Source organism: Sorex fumeus, unplaced genomic scaffold (genome assembly GCF_029834395.1).
Source record: "Sorex fumeus unplaced genomic scaffold, SorFum_2.1 ptg000051l, whole genome shotgun sequence".
Classification (NCBI taxonomy): Eukaryota; Metazoa; Chordata; class Mammalia; order Eulipotyphla; family Soricidae; genus Sorex; species Sorex fumeus.
Window position 1 is genome coordinate 1,469,115 of NW_026606108.1, and position 20,541 is coordinate 1,489,655.

Below are 20,541 nucleotides of genomic sequence, written 5' to 3' on the forward strand. Positions count from 1 at the left end.
CCAGGCTGCCTCTCCGTCCCCCCATCCCACACCATCTTGACCCTTCTCATAGCTGGGTTGCCATAGCTGGGGCACTGTGAACAGTGATGCAGTGAGCACGAGGCTGCGAGCCCCTTTTTGAGTGAGTATTTTCCTATTATTTGGAATAGGGAACCCCAACGTGGATTTGCTGCATCATTTGGTAGCAATGTTTGGGATTTTTTGGAGGCCCCTTCTCATTGCTGTTACAAGCAGCTGCACGGACTTAGAGCTGCACCACCATCAGTGTCCAGATGTTTCCTCTGTACCCTCTGGTCCCCCTAAACATCACTTCTTGGTGCCAGCACAGCCCAGGAACAGTGTAGAGACTCTGGGAAATACCCCAGCACATCAGGGCCGTTTCCATACCCTTGACACTTCCTAATGCCGACAAGCAAAGAGCAGTGCTTCATGGCCTTTTCTGCTCTGCACATACCAGGGTTTCCCTTATGAGCGCTCTGCGGATGTGTTGTAGGTAGAAGCCAGTGTCCCCCTCTGGGACGCGCCATCTCCTGTGTGTCATCAGGGCATCCGGACCCGGGAAGGGTTGTCTTTGAGTCCTCGGCATTGGGAATCCCCGTGTGCCAACAGTCCCCTGGCTTGTGTCTCGTGACAGTGGCTTCCTCCTGGGCCCCTGGAGTGTGAAGCGAGCACAGATGCACGTGGAGAGCAGAGATGGTGGGCCTGCCCCCTCCAGGCTGGCCATGGACCTGCTCCAGACTGCTGCCCCTCACGCGGGACCCCGGTTGCAGCTCTCTGGGGGCAGTGTGGACAGGCCGAGCAGCTGGGGCACTGTGGCCCAGGACCTGGACTTGCTTCTCACAGAGCAAAGGTGAGTTCATGCCGGCTTCCCTGGGCCACATTGCTATAAACACAAGGTTCAGGTCTTTTTGTTTGTTTGTTTGGGGCTACATCTGGCAGTGTTCAGGGCTGACTCCTAGCTCTGTGCTCCAGGTTCACTCCTGGCAGTGTTCTAAGGATCATATGTAGTTCCAGGGAAAGAACCTGGCTGGGCTGTGTGCCAGGCATGTCCCTTACCTGCTGCACTGTCTCGTCAGCCCATTTGTGTTTTCTTTCTTTCTTTCTTTCTTTCTTTCTTTCTTTCTTTCTTTCTCTCTTACTTTCTCTTTCTTTCCTTTTTTTTTTTTTTGCTTTTTGGGTCACACCCAGAGATGCATAGGGATTACTCCTGGCTCATACACTCAGGAATCAATCCTGGCGGTGCTCGGGAGACCATATGGGATACAGGGAATCGAACCCGGGTCGGCCATGTGCAAGGCAAACGTTCTACCCGCTGTGCTATCACTCCAGCCCCCCTCCCCCCCGTTTGTGTTTTCTTGAGCTCATCTGTGGGCATTGTTTCTCTATCCTCTGGGTACTTACGTGCAGATACAGCCATCTGCCACCTGCCAGCCAAGAGCTGAAGAGCCTAAGTGCCCGCCCGCCCCTGGGAAGCAGACAGCTGTGGCCTGCAGTGCGGGACTTTTTAACTCTTTTCTGCCCCCAAACCCCTTTGTGCAGGAGAATTTCAATTTTTTGACGGAGGCGCTGTGATCGACAGCGTTCTTCACAGTAGTGTCAGGCATATAGTGTTCCAACATCATTCCCGAACACCAATGTCCACTTCCCTCCCGGGGTGTCCCCAGGTTCCCTCCACCAGACCCTGCCCAGCCTGACAGTCTTGTCTAAGTTTGGTCGTTGTCATAGTTCCACTCTCTTTTACCTATGATAACACCCTGTCAGACCTTTCAAATAAAATCAACTGAGATGAAGAGAAGGAAAACAGTAGTTTAAAGGTGCCTGGGGCCCGGACTGCTGAGCGCATGCTGATCTAGCTGTTACCTGGTAGGAGGAATTCATAGTTCACACCTTTGGAAGGACAGGAAATGAAAACAATTGTTGATTACAGTTAGATTTTGGGGTCCCAGGGTTGTGACTCAGGGGAGCTCCCTGCCTTGCAAATGTGAGGTTGCAGGTTTAATCCAGACCTGCCCCACAGGTGCGTGTGGAGTGGGAAATCTCTGTGAACAGGTGTGTGTGTGTGTGTGTGTGTGTGTGTCTGGGATGTGGGGTCTCTGAGCTCCGTGAATAGGTGTAGTGGGGGCAGGAATGTGGGGTCTCTGGGCTCCATGAACAGGTGTGTGGGGGGCTGGGATGTGGGCATGTTTGGGCTCCATGAACAGGTGTATACAATTCTCGAGTGATGCAGCAGCAACTACAAAGGGAGAAAAAAATGAAAACAAACATGAATTCCTTTGTGACTAATATGCTAATTTGTGGGGAGTGGGGGTTGCACCCAGCAGTGCTCAGGAGCTATTCCCCAGTGCTCAGGAGCAACCCCTGATGATGCTCAGGGAACCTTTTGTGTTCAGACTGGAGTCAGCATCACACCAGGCAAGTGTCCCAGCCCCGCAGGTGCCTTCTCTGGGTCATTGAGAGATGGGAATTAAAAACCACGCCAACAGTGGCTTACGCCCCTTTGCTTCCGGGACGCGGCAGACTCTGGAGCAGAGTTCGGCCGCCCTCTCCACACTAGGCCGGGTGCCTTGGTCTCTGCCACTTCCTCTGGCTGCTCACGCTGTGGAGGACAGGTCTTCAGTCACCCAGGAGCCAGCCAGTAATGGGTCGAGGTGCCAGCACGTTGTTCTCGTCTACCTTTCTCCTGAACTCTGTGGGATATGGCGGGAGTAGTTTGACCTAGCCTCAACTCTCATGTTATGGGTGCATGCTTGAATGAAAAGGAGAGAGCAGGGATGAGGGGGCGCGGATTTTTTTTCCTTCAAAATTCCTCTTTTTGGCTCTCTTTAGTAGTTGAATCGCTGTTATTTTCCCAGGCATTTCACGATAGCCGCGACGGTTATCTGTGTGCCCTGGGTGTTCTCGGAAAGGAGTATCTAAAGCGATGGGTTTCCCAACAGACTGAAAGCGAAACGCTTTCCTCGGCTTTCCCTGGAAATCAGTGGCCTTGAGTGGTCACGTGTCCTTTGATGTGCGTGAGCGTGTGTGCGAGCACCAGGCTCTGCAGTGCCGTGTGAGGATTCGCTTCTCAGATGGTCGGATGTGGTTAAACTCAGGGCAATAACTCCAGTGGACAGGCCAGCACAGTGCAACCATTTCTTTCTGGGCCCTGGGGCTAGGGGGCGCGTTTCCTGACCTGGTTTCACTCGATCCCATTAGTGCTGGCTTCTGTTTGGTCTCCGCAGGAAGTGGGTCGCTTGCTGGCTGCAGCTGCTGGTCTCCAAAGCCCTTTGGGGGGTTGTTGACGGTGCCCTGCAACCATGTGATGCTGGGAAGGACTGAGGGTGCAACTGCGTCTCTGGCCCCCGTTAGGATGACTTGAATGCCTGGCATTTCAACATGTCATCTCAGGAAATGGAATTTTCTGAGTAGAAAAGGACCCATCAGATTCTAAACTGGTTTCTTGTTTTATTTTTTATTTTTCAGTTTTTGGGCCATACCTGACTGTGCTCAGGACTTACTCCTGGCTCTGCACTCAGGGATCACTCCTGACGGGGCTTGGGCAACCATATGGGGTGCCGGGAATTGAACCTGGGTTTGCTATGTGCAAGGCAAATGCCTCTAAGGGTGTTTCTTTCCTTTTTTTTAAAATGAAAATTATTTTTATTTAGCACCCTATAGCTATTTCCCTCATCACAGTATTTGCAGAATATTGTAAATTAATAGATCAAATGGTTTCCATTTATTTAGTATTTCCCTAATAAGTTAGATATTTAGAATATTTCCTACATTCTATAAACAGGTTTCTGATGAAAATGTGGTCTGGAGTGAAGGGGCAACTGGAACTGATTCATTCTGTAGCATTTGATTTTATTTTGCCTTTTGTTTTTTGGGCCACACACAGCAGTGCTCAGAGCTTACTCCTGGCTCTGTGCTCTGTACTCAGGGATCACTCCCGGCGGGTCTCAGGGGACCTTATATAGTGCCTGGGATCTAACCCAGGACGGCATCAGGCAAGGCAAGTACCCTACTTGCTGTATTATCACTCCAGCCAGTCTGATTTTCTTCGGGAGTTTCTGCTTTGCATTTCCAATCTGGTCTGTGCTGGAGGGAAGAGACATTTCTAATGACTTCTTTCTCTCTCTCTCTCTCTTTCTCTCTCTCTCTTTTTTTTTTTTTGAGGCCATACCCAGCGTTGCTCATGGTTATTCCTGACTCTCTATTCAGGAATTACTCCTGGCAGTGCTCAGGGGGCCATATGGGGTGCTGGGGATCGAACCTGGGTCGGCTGTGTACAAGGCAAACTTCTTCCCTGCTGTGTTATGGCTCCAGCCCCATAATCTCTCTTAAAACTCCTGTTTGTACCAATTCAGTTAGAAACTTAGTCAAATTCCCATTTTACCCCTGACTCTTGGGTTGGTCTTAGCGCTTCTAGGCACAGGCTGACATGTGCATCCTTCTCTGACCTGTAACCCTCTTCCTCCATATACTTTTCAGGGGTCACTCTCCTTTCCCCCAGTTCTTCGTCTCGGCACCGACAGACCCCTGCCTCACAGAAAACATCCCTTTGCTGAGGGATTCCCTGCAAGAGAAAAGGTGAGTCCCCCCCCACCCCCAACTTCTTATACGTTAGAGAAATTTCTTTTTTCTTTCTTGGTGTTTGGGCCACATCCAGCGGTGCTCAGGGATCACTCCTGGCAGGGCTGGGGCACCCTGGGCTTTGGGGTTGAACAGGGTCAGCCACATATACGGCAAGCGTCCTACCCATTGTATTATCTCTCCAGTGCCTCGAGGAATTTCTGAGCATTGCCTTTGGAATTTAAAATTCCTTCCACGGGGTCAGAGTGTGGTTTGGCAGTAGGCCTTTCGTGTATGTGGCCATGAGCTCTGAACAAATGGGCTTTCATGTAGAATTTCTTCCTTGCTGTGGATTTTTACCCAAGATGTGTGGTGCCTGCCAGATATGTATCAGTTCAAGAAAATGTTCGTGATTCTAGAGATGGTTTTCTGTGGCGTCAGTGTCCAGTTCAGCTGGGAGCAGCCCCGTGGTGATTGGCCAGCATGTGGACAGCACACAGCTTCCCCTACTGGGCTGTCCCATCAGGGCCCAGGGCGGCACTATCTGTGGGCTTGTTTCTGTTGCCGCATGTCTGGGTGGGGTGCTGGTAGCCCTGTTTACAGGGTAGGGGCCAGTCGAAATGCTAGATGATCTGTGATAACACAGGACAGGCCCACAACAAAGGATGGTCTGGTTCAGACATTTGGAAACGTGTGTGTGTTCCCTCCCTCCCTCCCTCCCTCCCTCCCTCCCTCCCTCCCTCCCTCCCTCTCCCTCTCTCTCTACCCCCTCTCCCTCTTGTCTTTCCCTCTCTCTTTCTTTCTCTTTTTCTCTCCACCCCCCCCTCCCCACCTCTCTTTCTCCCTTCTTTCTGGCTTGATTTATCACAGGGTTGCAATACTGTAGAATTCTAGGGCTAACCTATAACACCTCTATATGAGAACAACACTCTCTGGACCCACCTCCAAAGCACCAGGGCCATCTCACCACCAAAAAGACTCCTCTTGGAGTTTCTTTTCTTCTCCTCATGGGTTTCTTTTCGTCTGTTTTTGGGCCACACCTGGCGGTGCTCAGGCCTTTCTCCTGGCTCTGCGCTCAGGGATCCCTCCTGGCAGAAGCCGGGAGACTCTCTGGGGTGCCTCACAGAAAACACCCTTTGGTGTTGGGGATTGAACTCAGATCAGCCATGTACAAGGCAACTATCCTACCGCTGTGTGATCACTCTGGCCCTAGTATTTTCACTGAAGCTAGGAGTTAGGCAAAACCGGAGGGTTTAAACAAACACTGCACTGCAAGTGTGAAGGTCCTTTTGGGGTATAGCCGGGTGGTCCTGAAGGCCCGAGTGGGGGCAACTTGCGGACGTCCCCTCTTCCCCTCTTAGGAGCCCGAGGGCCTTCTGCCCACTGTTGCTGGGAGCTGGTCAGCAGGCAGGCTGCCCCTCCCCTGCACTAGAATCCCCCAGAAGTGGGGTGGGTGCTTATATGCCGTGGGGGTCCTCATCTCACCTCCAGACTCAGGTTCCAGGCACTGGATAAGGAGTCAGGATGCCAATTAGGAAGGGCCCGACTTCCTCCAGAACATTCTGATGACCAGCGGTGTCTTTGCAAACGGGCCCTCCCCCCTCTCTGGCTCTCTAGGAAAGGGGCGTTTGCTCCGGGTGGCTCCTGCCAGGGCTGCTTCGCTCCCTCTGCTCCAACAGGGCTCCGGCTCCTGCTTCCTCCTTCCATAGGCTGCATCTTCTGTTTCTTCCCACCAGTATGGAGAAGGCAAAGGCTCGCTGTGCCTTTGTGCTCGTCTTTGAAGTACCTGGTAGCATGCTCACTGGGAAACAGATGCGTTAGTGTTGGTCTTCAACATGTGGGTTGTAGGGGCGGGTCTGAGAGCCTGAGTTGAATCTTGTATCGGAAAGGGAGTGGCAGGGGGTGGAAGTGATAGTATAGCAGGTCGGAGCTGCCATGCACAGCTGACCTGGGTTTAATCCCCGGCATCCTGTATGGTGCCCCGAGCCCTTCCAGGAGTGATTCTCGAGCCTCTCAGCACAGAGCCAGGAGTAAGCACCGAGTTCTGCCAGGTGTTGACCAAAAAAAAGGGGTCTAGTTTGTTTACAAAATTTTCCCCTTTCCCTTCCGAACCCAACTGAGGTAAGAGTGGCTCAAAGGTCCCTGGATGCTTTTGTTTTTTGCCAACTCATTTTTTTTCTTTTTGGTGATGCACAGGGGCTACTCCTGGCTTATGCACTCAGGAATTACTCCAGGTGGTGCTCGGGGGACCATATGGGATGCTGGGAATTGAACCCGGGTCAGCCGTGTGCAAGGCAAACACCCTACCCGCTGTGCTATCGCTCCAGCCCCACCAACTCTTTTTTTTTTTTGTTGTGGTTTTAGATGGCATAGTAGGATAACACTTATTCAGTATTTCTCAGAGGGTGACAGGGTGCTGGGGTGGGAAGATGCAGCTAATGACACATGACCTGCCTTTGCCAGCGTGGTGATCAGGGTCCCCGTGGAATTCAGGTAAGTTTCTGGTCACATCAAGTGGCCACTGAATGCCTATGGCTCCCTTATTGGCAGGGCAGAGAACACTCCTGCTGTGATCAGAAGCCAGTTTTCTCTGAAGCACCACTATTAGCTCTGCTCTTTCTGTTTATAAGAGAAGCTTCTTTAGTTCCAATTGTAGCTACATTCTGCCTGTTACATTCCGTCTGTTACATTCTGTCTGTGCAGCAGTTGAGGTGGTTACCATCTTACTCCTTACACATCTGAGCATTTCCCAGTCACCAACTTTTTTTTTAAGAAAAGATGATTTTGTAGAAGTTTTGTGCATGGTCAGCATCTTCGCCCTCTTGTCACATACTGATTTATTTCAGAGAGCCTGACCTGCTCTTTGGGGTTCTTCTTATGAAGAAAATGACGTTTCCACTCTGGGGACCCAGTTCTCAGACGATGCGGAAATTGTTCGAGACCATTCCAGTGCCTTGAGAGAGATGGCCTGGCTCACTCTCCAGGCCTGCGCTGCTGACCCCACAGTGCTGTGCTGACCGCAAGATTCTGTGCAGTGCGTGAGAACAACGGGCTCTGGTGTAACCTACTGGGATCATGTGCATTTATAGGGCAGGGATTGCCCGAGGTCCGAGGATTCAACACAGAGTCAAAGAATATGGCAATATTAAAGTTTCTGGAGTCCAGTTCCTGGACTCGTTCACACACACTGGTGCAGATGCTGTGGGGGAAGCAACAGCTCTGTCATGACGGCTCATGTCACCCACTCGTTTTCCAGGACAGGCATAACAAAGTAGGGTGCGAGAACTGCAGCATCACGAGGAGGTGACCCCTGAAGGAAGCTGGAGCTGGTGTGTGTGCAGGAGGGCCCTGCGGGGTCGGGACAGTCCTGCCCAACAGGCTTTGCACGCTGCTGAGTCATGCTGTTCATGATTATTATTTGGGTTGGGGTCACGCCTGGTGCCGCTCAGGGCTTCCTCCTGCCTCTGTGCTCGGAGATTGCTTCTGGCCGGGCTCTGGGGCCATATGCGGTTCTGAATCTGGGTCCTGCATGGGCAAGGCAAGATTGCATGGACTCAGACGCCTTTGCACCCTGCCCTCTCGCCCATAACTGGAGTCTTTAAACACCCAGATTGCTTCCTCCCTCCCAGCTCAGAATAAATCTTTGTCCAGCAGGTCCCAGAGCCTCCCCCTCTGCCACCCGGAGCTCGTAGCCGCTGCTGGTGACTCCTGGGAAACCTGTTCTGGGAAGGGCGAGCTTTTGCAGGGCGCGCACAGTGGATCACGGCGCTCCAAGCTGAGGTAGGAAGACTAATTATTTTTTAAAAATAGAATCACCCATGAAATACACAATTACAGTGTTGTTCTTGATTGGGTTTCAGACACACAATATTCCAGCCCTTCTCTTTACCAGTGTACATTTCTGGCCACCAAAGTCCCCAGTTTCCATCCCGACCCCCCACCCCCAAACCAGCCTGCCTCTATGGCAGATACCTCTCTCTCTCTCTTTCTCTCTCTCTCTCTCTTCCTCCCTCTCTCTCCCTAGCTCCTCTCTCTTTCCCTCCCTCTCTCTCCCTCTCTTCCTATCTCCTTCTCTCTCTTTCCCCCCTCTCTCCCTTTCTTCCTCCCTCTCTCCCTATCTCCTTCTCTCTCTTTCCCTCCCTCTCTCTCCCTCTCTTCCTCCCTCTCTTTTACTATCTCTCTCTCTCTTTCTCTCCCTCCCTCTCTCCCTCCCTCCCTCTCTCTCTCTTTCCCTCTCTTCCTCCCTCCCTTCCCCCTTTCCCCAACCCCCTTTTGGACATTGTGGTTTGCAAAACAGGTACTTAAAGGATGAGGTGGGCAACCTAACCCCATAACAACCTTCCTCGCGGATCTGCAGGGCCAGTACTGCCACCTGCCCGACACATCCTGCATGCACTGCGCATGAGTGAGGCTGGGCGCAGCCCCAGCTCGCCTGCGTCAGCCTGCTCCCACATATGTGCGTGGGCTACCTGGCCCTGTGGCTTCTGCTGGGCCTTTGGTTCTCTGCAAGGAAAGGACCAACTGGGAGCAACTGTGCCTGCCTGGCACCTCCAAGGAACGCAGGTGCAGGGAGGCTTGAACTTACAGGTCCCTGCTTTGGATTTGGCCCTTGGTTGTGGCCACATGACTGTCTTGGTGTGGCACATGGGCCCTTGTCAGTGGCCTTCTGGACAGTTGCACAGTACAAGGGTCTCCACCTGTTCCCTTTTCTCTGCAGGTCGAGGCCAGCGCCTCCTCCTCCTCCTCCTCCTCCTCTTCCTCCTCCTCCTCCTTCTGCTTCTTCCCTCTTCCTTTTTTCATTTTTGGCTCACATCCAGCGGTGCTCAGGACTTACTCTTGGCTATGAGCTGAGGAATCATATATGGTGGACTTGAGGGACCATATAGGGTGCTGTGGATTGAACTCCCAGTTGGCCATTTTCAAGGCAAGTGCCCTCCCTGCTGTCCCACTGCTCTGGCCCGGAGGGTGTATTCAGTGACCTGAGGGGCAGCCCTCATTGTCCTGGTCATCATCCCAGCAGGCCGTGGCGACCCTCCAGGGCTGCTTTGGCCATGGAGCTGCCCCAGCTGGTTGCGGAACATGCTTGGCTATAAAAGCATTTGTGTTCTGCGTGTGCACATGTGCAAGTGTGTATGTGTGTGTGTGCATGCACATATGCGAGTGTATGTGTGTGTGCATATGTGAGTGTGTGCATATGTGTGTGCAAGTGTGTGAGTGTGTATGTGTGCATATGTGAGTGTGCATGTGTGTGCTTGTGTGTGTGCGCATATGTGTGTTTTGTGTGCTTATGTGTGTGCTTGTGTGTGAGTGGTGTGTGAGAGTGTGTATGTGTATGAGTGTGTGCATGTGATGTGTGTGCTTCTGTGCGTGCTCGTGTGTGTGCTTGTGTGTGCATATGTGTGTGTTTGTGTATGCTTGTGTGTGGTGGTGTGAGAGTGTGTATGTGTATGAGTGTGTGCATATGTTTGTGTGCTTGAGTGTGTGTGAATGTGCATATGTGGTGTGTGCATATGTGTGAGTGCATGTGTGCAAGTGTATGTGTATATGTGATGTGTGAGTGTGTGTGCTTTTGTGTGTGCGTATGTGATGTGTGTGTACAAGTGGGAGTGTGCGTATGTGATGTGTGAATGTATGCGAGTGTGTGTGTGTGCGTGTGCAGGAATCTTGCATCCTGGCCACAAGAGTGACAAGCTGATCTTGTGGATGACCTTCCCAGGGTTGCCTGACAGCCACAGAGGCGGCTTCTGGTCGGCTCCACACCAGGCCAAGGCTCCAGGGCCTTGGGCAGTTCACATTCCAGGGCCTTCTCTTTCCTGCTGCAGGGCTGAATTTGTTTCCAAGCTCCATTCTTCCCATACTGGCGAGACAGGCCCCTGCCTGAGCCTTGTGAATGTGCTTTGGACGTCAGTCCTGGTATTTATGTCACTGGATTTGTATTGAGAACAGTTCGGCTAATGCCTTGTGCTCTAAAAGGAGTGTCATTTTGATTTCCACTTAAATGGGAGCCTGTTGAATTACAGTTTGGAAATGTGACATGATTATTCATAGCTTCACTCAATGTAAGACAATGCAAAATAAGGTTTCAGTGTTTTCAAAGGATTAAAAAGTTGTGTGTGGGTTTTCTAAATTGTGAGGAGCCGGGCGGAGCTGTGTTCAAGCTATGTTCTGCCGCTGAGTCACAGCCAAAGCACCCAGAGAGGTTTTGAGATCCTGACAGAGATTTCCCGTTTCCTTCCGATGCAGGTGAGGCAGAAGCAGTGGCGGGGGGGGGGGGGGGGGGGGCGAGGGGGGGGGGCTCTGGGTTCATTCACGATTTGCACATTCTTCAATATTTTCATTCTTGAAAATATTGAATAATAAAGACGCTCAGACTCCGAGTTCCAAAGGAGAAAAGTTTATTAGAATGTAGAAGAGAAAAGAAAAGGTGCTCCCCAAGGGGGAGGAACTTAGGAGAGGACTAAGTTAACTGTGGCTCTTTTTGTGAAATTTTTATAGGAAAATTGGGTGTTTGTGTGAGGAGGATGCCGGGAATCTACAGGGTGGTCTGGCCGGTTTATATTTCCGGGCATCTGCCTCGGGTATTGTCATTATCTTAGTCTTGTGATGCCTAGTTCTGGGACAGAAGAATATGAAATTGGGGAACCTCAAGAATGTTCAAGGTAGGGCCTTGGGGACTAGGTGTGGTCTGTCCATGGGGAGAAATGGAACTGTGGGCTCCCCTGTTGTTGGCAAGAGGAAATTAAGGCTTCCTCCTTCATTTCTATACACAAGCGTCCAGTGCGGAATGATCAGCACTGCTCCGAGCGGTGTGAGTACAGAGCCGGAACTTGCTGCTGAGTGACCCCGATGTGAGGGTCCTGCACAGAACTGGTGGGACCAGGGACCCAGAGGCCCAGAGGGGGCTGAGTCACGGCCTGCCTCAGCGTCAGGAGGACCCACTGGGGATTCTCTGACACAGCCAGTCACAGAGTGGCAGTTTTTCCCCCGAAGGACTTGGGTACACTGTGGCCAGTCTTTTGCATTTGCAGAGACATTCATCCTTCCAGAAAACTCAGGAGGAGAATGGAGAAACAACAGAGTCACAATCAGCCGTATTTCCCAGAAGCTGGAGCCCGGGGCTGTGCTCTCGACCTCACCTCGAGCAAACGTTTCTCACCCCTCTGCCTTCCTGTGGTGTTTCCTGAGGCCTCGGGAAAGAAGCTGGGAGCACTGGGGGAGGGAAGCAGACACTGGTGGTGGAATCGGTGATGAAATATTATATGCTTAAAACTCAGCTACTGGGGTGATAGCACAGTGGGGAGGGCGTTTACCCGGCTTTGATCCACAGCATCCCATATGGTCCCTCAAGCACCGCCAGGAGTAATTCCTGAGTGCAGAGCCAGGAGTAACCCTTGAGCATTGCTGGGTGTGACCGAAAAAGCAAATAAATAAATAAAGAAAGAACCCCAACTATATATAAAACAAATCCTCAACTACCAATAACTTTGTAAATCACGGCTCTTTAACAAATTGTAAAAAGAGAAAGAACCTGGGCACGGCGGCTGCTGCTGCAGGGGGAGCTGCCCCAGCCTCCTCCCGCCTGAGGCCACTGAGACACAAGTCCTCTCTCGCAGGTGCTGTGTGCAGCGGCTCCGGGTGGTCAGCTTATTTGTCTTCGTGGCTGCGTGCTCTGTAAGTATCTCTGGCCATGTTTCTGCCTAAGCGCAGTGCCTCAGGCTGGTTCAGGGGGTTGGAAGGATGTAGGGCTCATTCTCTGGAGGGCATGTGAGGGGCTGTGGAGTGGAAGACCGGCCTTGGGGTGCTCTTCTGTGCTCCTCCAAGGCCCTTTGACAGAAACCCTGGTGCCCTGTTGCTGCTCTGTCAGCCACTTGCTTGTCCCCTGGGTCACACTTTCCAATTTCAAGGGACTCAGCAAATTTTAGGTTAGAGATGGATCTGTGGTGGGCCTTGTACAGCCACCACAGTGGCCCCAGGGACAGCTGTGGTTCTCTGAGATGGGGGACCTGCACCCCACTGGGTCACTGTGATGGGTAGGGGTGAAGCTGGGTGTCTGTTCTTCTCTGTGGGCTGCTTGGGCCTGACAGCCATGCACACCAGAAAGGCTGCTAGGTCAGGACTCTGGGGCGATGCCAGGGTGCCCGCTGACACGCAGCAGACACTTGCTGCCTACTTCCAAACGAGCAGATGCATGCTATGGGTGATGCCTTTTGTCCAACACACCCGGGCATCAGGTTGCAAGTGGGTGTGTGCATGTGTGTGTGCGTGTGTTTACATGTGTGCCTGTTCATGTATATGTATGTGCATGTGTATGTGTATGTGTACATGTATATATACACATATATGTATATATATGTATATATATATGTGTATGTGTGCATGAACACCAAACACTGCTTGGTAGTCCTCCACACTGGAGAACAGGGGCACAAAACTGGTGTGTGAGACGCACAGAGATGGTAACTCTGGAGTCCCAGTTGCCTCTCAACTCCCTGCCCAGTCAGCGTCATTCTGAAACTGGCTGCTTCTCAGGGCCTGCTGGCTGTTCTGTGATGTACCCAGAACTTGGGTTGGTCAGTGTCCCCAGATCCCCAGAGAGCTGCGTCTCGCCTTCAGTCTCCTAGGACCCAGGTTTGGTCCTTACAGATGAGTCCAGGATGACAGCGGAGTTTGCTTTCACCATCTAGAAGCTGTCATGTCCTCACTGCTGGGTGTTCCCTGACATTTCGCAAACCTATACTATAGCCATGGAGTTGGCTCTTCCTTTCTCTCTTGACAAGGGGAAGCCATGTGCACCCACTGGGAAGGATTTTTTTTTTTGAGGCTCGGTAGTCAGTCCTTGACATTGGCAAACCACAGTGAGGCCTGTTTGATGTGCTTGTCTAGTGAATGGAAATCAAGTCAGCATCGAGTAGGGCTGCTTAGGTGGACGTGAGGTACAGTGACAACCCTGCATTCGGTCCTTGTGTCCAGCGGTCCAGCTGCATCAGAATTGAAAGTGTATTCACTGCTCACACCTGACAGGAAATGTGTCTGGTTGTTACAGGTATTATTCAGCCTGTATCCAGATCAAGAGAAGTTCTGGGAGCTGGTGGCTGTGTCTCCAGTGGGGAGCTACTGTATCCAACACTGGGCACCGACCCGGAGCCGCTGCACACAGCACCTGCGAGAGAGGATGGGTGGTTTGGTGGCCTCAGGTGGGAGAAGGTTGGGGCAGCTCCTGCGCAGCCTTGCCCAGATTCTTTCTCTTTTTAAAATTTGGTTAAAAACCATTATTTACTAGCACCCCATCGCAGGCCCTCCTCGGTTATTCACGACCCAGAGAAATGGAACAGCTATCAGCCACTAGCACTGCACCTTCATCACATCACGTGTTACCTCTAGCACCTCACCGCCTTCACCCCCATCAGCTCACCTCTATCACCTCATCTGTCAACTCACCTGTCACAACTAGCACCTCATCTTCATCACCTCACCCTTATAACCTCACCTCTGTTACCTCACTGCTGTCTCCTCACCATTGGCTCACTTGACGAGCACCGGTAGGACTGTGGTGGGTGGCAATGGGGAGTTGGAGATGGCATGTGGGATGAGGACAGGCTTTCCTGGGGCTCCTGGGCTCTAGTCAGTGCAGCTTCCAGCTTCTGCTTTGGCCCGGTGGCCCGGGCACTTCGCTGGTGGTTCCCACCTAGCCCACCTTCCCACTTGCTTGCCTTCCATCTTCACAGCGCCAAGAGCACGAGCTCTGTTGTCCCCTTTTAAAATTGAACCTGGTTGGTTCAGCATTGGCTGCTGCGACTGCCTAACCAGGTGGATGCTTCCTGCCTCAGCGTGTCTGAGCCTCACCTCATCTTCATCACCTCATCTGTTACTTCATCACTGTCACCTCACCACTGTTGCTATATCGCCTCAATTGTCCATTCACCACTAGCACCTCACCTTCATCACCTTCCCTGTTACCACTAGCACCTCTTCTCCTTCACCTCACCCTTATCAGTTCACCTCTATCACCTCATCTGTCACCTCACCACTAGTACCTCATCTTCATCCCTCACCTGTCACAACTAGCCCCTCATATCCATCACTTCACCCCTGTCACCTCACTGCTGTCTCCTCACCACTGGCTCCTCACCTTCATCACTTCACCTCTGTCACTTCACCTCTGTCACCTCACCACTAGCATTTCACCTTCATCAACTCACCTGTCACCACTAGCACCTCATCTTCATCACTTCACCCCATCACTTCACCTCTGTTACCTCCCTGCTGTCTCCTCACTGTCCAGTGGGGACTTTGTGTCAGAGATGTTTCTCCACGCGAGGGGCTGAAGAGCCTATAACTTCCATCCTCATTCTCTTGACTTTGGAGTAGAAAAGCACCAAGTTCCTTCTACTTCTCATCCTGACTCTGCTCCCGGCTGCCACCGGGTGTGGCCTGGGAACTGTGGGGTTCACTGGGGAGCCCTAACCACCTTGTCTAGAGAGAGCTTCACGAGACCCAGATAGGGCCAGGGTGTGCCCGGACGGGAGTCGCTGTGAGTAGCCAACCAGTTGTTCTGGGTCCATCCCTCCAAGAATTTTCCGTTGGCAGTGCCCCAAGTAAGCAGAAGAGTGGGGGTGTCAGGAGCAGGGGGGCTCCTGCAGGTCGTTTGTGGGGGGTGGATAGCGCGCTGAAAGGAATGCTGCATAGCGGTGTGTGGGGGGGTATGAAAGCCACGGGGAGGCTGGTAGGATGAGTTGTTGGTGCCAGTCAGTGGGCTCAGGAGGGCACAACAGTGAGGTGCAGCACAGAGCAGAGTAGGACATGGGTGGGAAGTCACCGTGAAGCAACCTCAGGACTGACCCCCATCCTGCTTCCGGGCTGGGCAGTGTGTGTGGGGGTGTGTGTGGGGGAAACTTGAGGACACTTGGAGAACGACAGGCTCTGGGTAGGGCTTGCCAGAGCTTACTGCAGCAGGAAGCCCAGCCCGGTGCTGCGAGCCCCTCAGCGCCCCTTCCTCAGGGAATGCACAGATTCCCAAGGGGTTCCTGCCTATTTCCGGAAGCTCCAGGGAGCCCGTGCAGGGCTGGGGCTTCAGGCAGGTGGCAGGACATCAGCAGCAGGCCTGAGACAGGAAGGCAGAGGTGCCCTCAGCAGTGTCTGCGCCCCCCACTGTTCAGGTGTGCTCTTGGGAGCCGCGCCTTCAGCCCTGCCAGGAACATTCCACCAGGAAAAGCCGCTGCTCTTCCCAGGTCAGCCTCCAGGTGGTGCTGTTTTACCTCCTAGGTTCTGCAGTTCTGCGCCCGAGCTTAAATTGTCTCTGACTCACACATATGACAGGCGTGCTTGTGGGTCCCTGCAGTGCTGGGCCTCTCCGAGGGGGTCGGGACAGGGAGTGGCCATGCAGTTCGCCCGCAGTGCCTGGCGCGGCAGCCAGAGAGACGTGCTGCACGTGATAAGGAGCAGATCAGGGAAATGCATTTGCCGCATTTGTGAGCTGTGCTCCAGTTCAGGTGCTGGGCTCTGCAAAGCTGTTCATATCCATGTGCCCAGCACACCCCCCAGAGAGCCGGCCTCTCTGTCCACCTGTATCTGGGGCCCCTTCCCCCCACTTAGCAAACTCAGCTCTTAGAAGGACGCCTGGGGCCGCCTTTGGCTGTAGTTTATTCCGTTTCTGAGTCTCTTGATTCACCACATAGGCCAGATCATCCACGGTCAGGATGTGTCTAAAATGTAAAACCTCCCTCCCTTCCCCTCCCCTCTGCTGCTTTTCCCTCCCCTCTGTTGTTGGGCGATTCCCGGGGGTCCCTCATCCTCAGCACAGAGCCCCTGGGGGGTGGCAGCAGTGGCAGAGCCCTCGGCATGGACCACACAGCCTCCTGCCTCGAGCGGGTGGAACCATCCTGGACCCCTGCATGCACCTGTCATGGTCCCGTCCCGGGGGAGTGCTAGTGGGGGCAGGTGTCAGAAAACATGCCCTCCCGCCCGCCCTCCGGCTCTGTCTTTCTCCTTGACTTGCTCCCAGCTGTCAACCTCAGCGGCCACAGAGACACAGCACTGCTGCAGGTGGCCCTGGATGGAGCCCTGGTGGCCGGGGGGTCCTCGAGGGATGAGCACGTGGTGGTGGAGGTGACTTGGAGCGACGCTCCTGGCTCCCGGCGGCGACAGCCCCAGCAGGTGAGACTTGGAAATTCTTTGAAGGGACCAGTCAAATCTTGTTTCATCTCACGGAAATCAAGTCCCTGCCTGAAAGGCTGGGCGGATGTGGAGTCAGCCTCCACTTCCACCCTCTGCTTTGTCTCTGAAACCTCTTCCCTTTCTCCCTGTCCGCGAGCCAGTGGCTGTCTCAGTAGGATCAGGCTGGTGAGCCTTTGCATTTACTTTGTTGATTCTGGGAGCCATGCGTAGGAGTCAGTGCCTCGGGACTCCCTCCCCCCCCCACTTTTCTTCTGCACCTCAGAGGGTGCGCATACGTCTCTCCCTGCATGCTTGATGGATTCTCGTTCTCAGGCTCTTCCCAGGGGCAGAGGGGGCTCTGAGCTTTACCACCCTCGTCCCCTCTTCTTTTGGGGGCGGGGGTTTGAGCCATACCTGACAGTGCCTGGGGACTATTCCTGCCTCTGTCCTTGGGACCCCCTTTAGGTGGAACCTAGGGCGGCCTCATGCAAGGCCAGCACCCTCCCTGCTCCGGCCCTGCTCTCTGCTCTCCTTTCTTAGCCAAACAGATTAGCCAGGAGAGAGAAACCCACATTCCACACGGTGTTTCAGGCTTGGCGCTCACCCCAAGTTTGTCCTTTGCACCTCTCAGGCCTCCCGCAACTGGACGGTGTTCGTGAACCCGAGGGGAAGTGAGCGTGCTGTGCTGAGCAGGAACTTCGACGTGCTGAGCCGGTGCGTGCTTGGGGCCCTGAGCAGTGGGATTCAGAGGCGGGGCGTGAAGCATCCTGGCGGTGGGCTTCGTTTTCAGTGTAGAGGAGAAGGCGGCCCAGGAAGAGTCGTGACATCAGAGCTGTCCGTGGATGCAGGCGGTGCTGACTCGTCTCCCTGTCGCGTGTGACTAGGGGAGCAGACGCGTACACAGCTCTAGCTGGGAACAGAAATGACACAGCTGAGAGAAGTGTCCGGGCGGGCAGGCGGCCAGGGAGGATGCGTGGCATGAGGGCCTGGTAGGGGACAGGCACCCTAGGAGGGAGAACTGGACATGTGGCCTTGAAGAGTGGGGGGAAAGGGCTTTCGGGGTTCAGGTGTGCACATATTGAAAGCAGGCCTGGAGGGCCCAAGGCGGGGGGTCAGTTGGGAGGCGGCTCCCACCTGTCAGGCCCCTGAGAGCTCCTGGGTTTGAAGAAACATGACTGGGCAAAGCTCTTCCGACTTTGGGGGGCTTCCAAGCATGCTCAGGACTCCTGGGGGCCGTTCCTAGCGGTCCTCGTGAGGTCCCGAGGATACGGCAGTGTCCCCCAAGCCCTCATTGTTGACTCTTTGGTTGCCTAAGAAGCATGTCACTGAGGCCGGTCCTATAGGAAGCTGGCTGTGCTCCCAGTGTCGTCCCGGAGCTGTGGATGGGGACGAGGGAATGTGTGGATGGCTCTTCCCCTGCGTCTATAAGAACAGTGCTCAGGAGTCCGTCTGCGCTGATGTTTGAGTTTGTTTGGGCTGCTGGTAGGAAGCAGGACAGAAGAAAGCAGGTGTGGGCCTGGATCCTTCCCGGGAGGCCCCGCACCTCCCCCTCAGCCGTGAGCCTGGGCCTCCTCCCGCTGACAGGGCTGGTCAGGTGGTATCTGGGACCTCATTCGAGCCTGCTGACCTCTCAAGATGCCTTATTTCCCATTGCATCTACTTCCAACCAGTGGGTTTCAAAACTGAAAGACAATTTATTGGGGCAGGAGAGATAGTGCCGTGGGGACGGTGCTTGCCTGCACACAGCTGACCCAGGCTTCATTTCTAGGACCCCACAGACTCCCCTGAGCACTGCCAAGAGTGATCCCTGAGTGCAGAACCAGGAGTCAGCCCTGAGTACCGCTGGGTGTGATCCAAAACCCAAAAATAAAGTTACATAAAATGATTTTAAAATGATTGTATCATAGTTTAGGTAACATGGGCATACTTGTTAATATTTGTGGAATATTAACAAGTAAATATTAACACTATTAAATATCCTGTACCTTTACCACCGCGGAAGTGCCCCCATCACCTCTGTTCCCCTTCTGCCCAGTCACGAGCCTCTACTGTGGAGTGACCAAGTCCAGCCAAGGCAACAGTTTGTCGCACTTCTGAGCTGTGGGCTGTGCTCTTCTGCACCCCCAGACCACTCTTCGTTTGCAGACAAATCAGGCTCCTCACATTCTCGGTCACCAGCTGAGAGTCCTGCCATCCAGCTCCGTCTCTCCCCACTGTGAGCTGGTTTCAGTGCCAAGGATGCCCGGGACAGAGCCAGCTGGATCCTGGCTTCTGACCCATGGGTGAAACGGGGGTTCCCGGCCTCCTTCTTCTGGGTCAGCTGCCAGCACCCGACACTCGCCCACTCACCAGATGATGCTTGCATACACACAGGGTGGGGAAAAGGTGCTGCCAGATAACAAAGATCCCAATGGGTTACTGGGAGCTCTCATTGGCTTTATTAAATGGTTCCTGGTCTCCCCTGTGGAAGTGGAAGACGTAGGGGTGTGGGAGATAGTCCAGTGGGTTGGGCATTTGCCCTGTACATGGCCAACCCAGATTCAATCCCCAGCATCACATATGATGCCCAGAGCTTGCCAGGAGTAATTCCTGAGTGCCGAGTGAGGAATAAGCCCTGAGTATTTCAGGGTGTGGCCCCAAAACAAACGAAGCGGAGGGTGCTGTGGAAAGCCAGCCATGCATCTCAGTGCAGAGGAGCTCCTCATGCCAGTGGAGACCCTGAAACAGTACCTTTTGTTAGGTTCTGTTGGTGACCGGGGCTTTGAAACTTTGAGTCCCACCACCCTAGAACCATTCATGTGAATCGTGTGACTTTCAGTTTCACCCAGCCTGGACATCTGGGTTGGGGACGGTGGTGGGATCAGTCATCAGTCATCAGATCAGAATGATCCAATCATGGTTTTGTCATGAAGCTTCCATCAAAGGCCCGAGAGCTCGGGTTGGGGAGGCTGTCACCTCCTCCAGCTCTCCTCCCTCTTTCAGGGACACTGTTGCCATCAGCGTCCGAGCCTCCACCCAGCAGACCTCGGTGATTCCCCTGCTCATGGCCCACCAGTTCCTCCGCGCGAGCATCGAAGCCCAGGTGACCACGGCTGCTATCATCCTCGCTGGGGTTTATGTGCTGATCATATTTGAGGTAACTGTAATGTTTGTTCCACTTGATTCCTCTGGGCCCACAGTGAACGCTTACTCACTTCCTGGGTGCCTGGATGCGCCCAATCCTGTGGCTCCGTACATTGCTATAGTGTCAACCTGGGGTCAGAGAGACAGACCTGGGTGAAGGCACTTTCCTTGCGTGCAGCTGACCCTGGTTCCATCCCTGGCACCACCTATGGTTCCCCAGGGATGGCCTCTGAGGACAGAGCTAGAGGTAAGCCTGGAGCACAGCTGGATGTAAACCCTTCCCCCCGGCCCCCCAAATAACAACAACCAGGTGTCCCCTTGCCCACTGGGTAGAAAATGATTTGTACTAGAATATTTGCCAAGTCATGTTGGGAAGAGGAGCCTGGGGTCTGAGTGTCCGAGACAGGCCGAGATTGCTCAGTGGGATCAGTGGTGACCCCAGGACCTTTGCTGCAAATGGTATAAGATCTGCTACAAGGGCTTTGCCTGCCCTGTTACTCAAGTTGTGTTGTCAGTGAACTTTGTTTGGGGGTCACAGCTGGTATGTGACTGAACTTTGGGGTTACCCCTGGCTCGGTGCTGGAAGTGGCTCCTGGTGGTGCTCAGGGACCATGCCGTGCCAAGGACTGATCAGGGTGCCAGCATGCCAGCCTGCACTCGGCCCGTCCTGCTGTCTCCCAGCCTTTCTCCCCCGAGCCCCACCACCTCGTA

At 53.5% G+C, this 20,541-nt stretch overlaps 1 protein-coding gene across 1 annotated transcript in view; it reads left to right on the forward strand.

Moving 5' to 3' along the window:
• The first annotated feature begins 674 nt into the window (after positions 1 to 674).
• OCA2 (OCA2 melanosomal transmembrane protein) overlaps positions 675 to 20,541 on the forward strand; it is a 119,465-nt gene continuing 99,598 nt past the window's right edge. Inside the window, exons 1-8 of the mRNA XM_056124706.1 lie at positions 675 to 850; positions 4,474 to 4,572; positions 8,209 to 8,334; positions 12,168 to 12,225; positions 13,598 to 13,670; positions 16,556 to 16,707; positions 17,339 to 17,421; positions 19,690 to 19,843. Coding sequence (XP_055980681.1) covers positions 675 to 850; positions 4,474 to 4,572; positions 8,209 to 8,334; positions 12,168 to 12,225; positions 13,598 to 13,670; positions 16,556 to 16,707; positions 17,339 to 17,421; positions 19,690 to 19,843 — 921 coding nt within the window. The remainder of the gene's footprint in view (positions 851 to 4,473; positions 4,573 to 8,208; positions 8,335 to 12,167; positions 12,226 to 13,597; positions 13,671 to 16,555; positions 16,708 to 17,338; positions 17,422 to 19,689; positions 19,844 to 20,541) is intronic.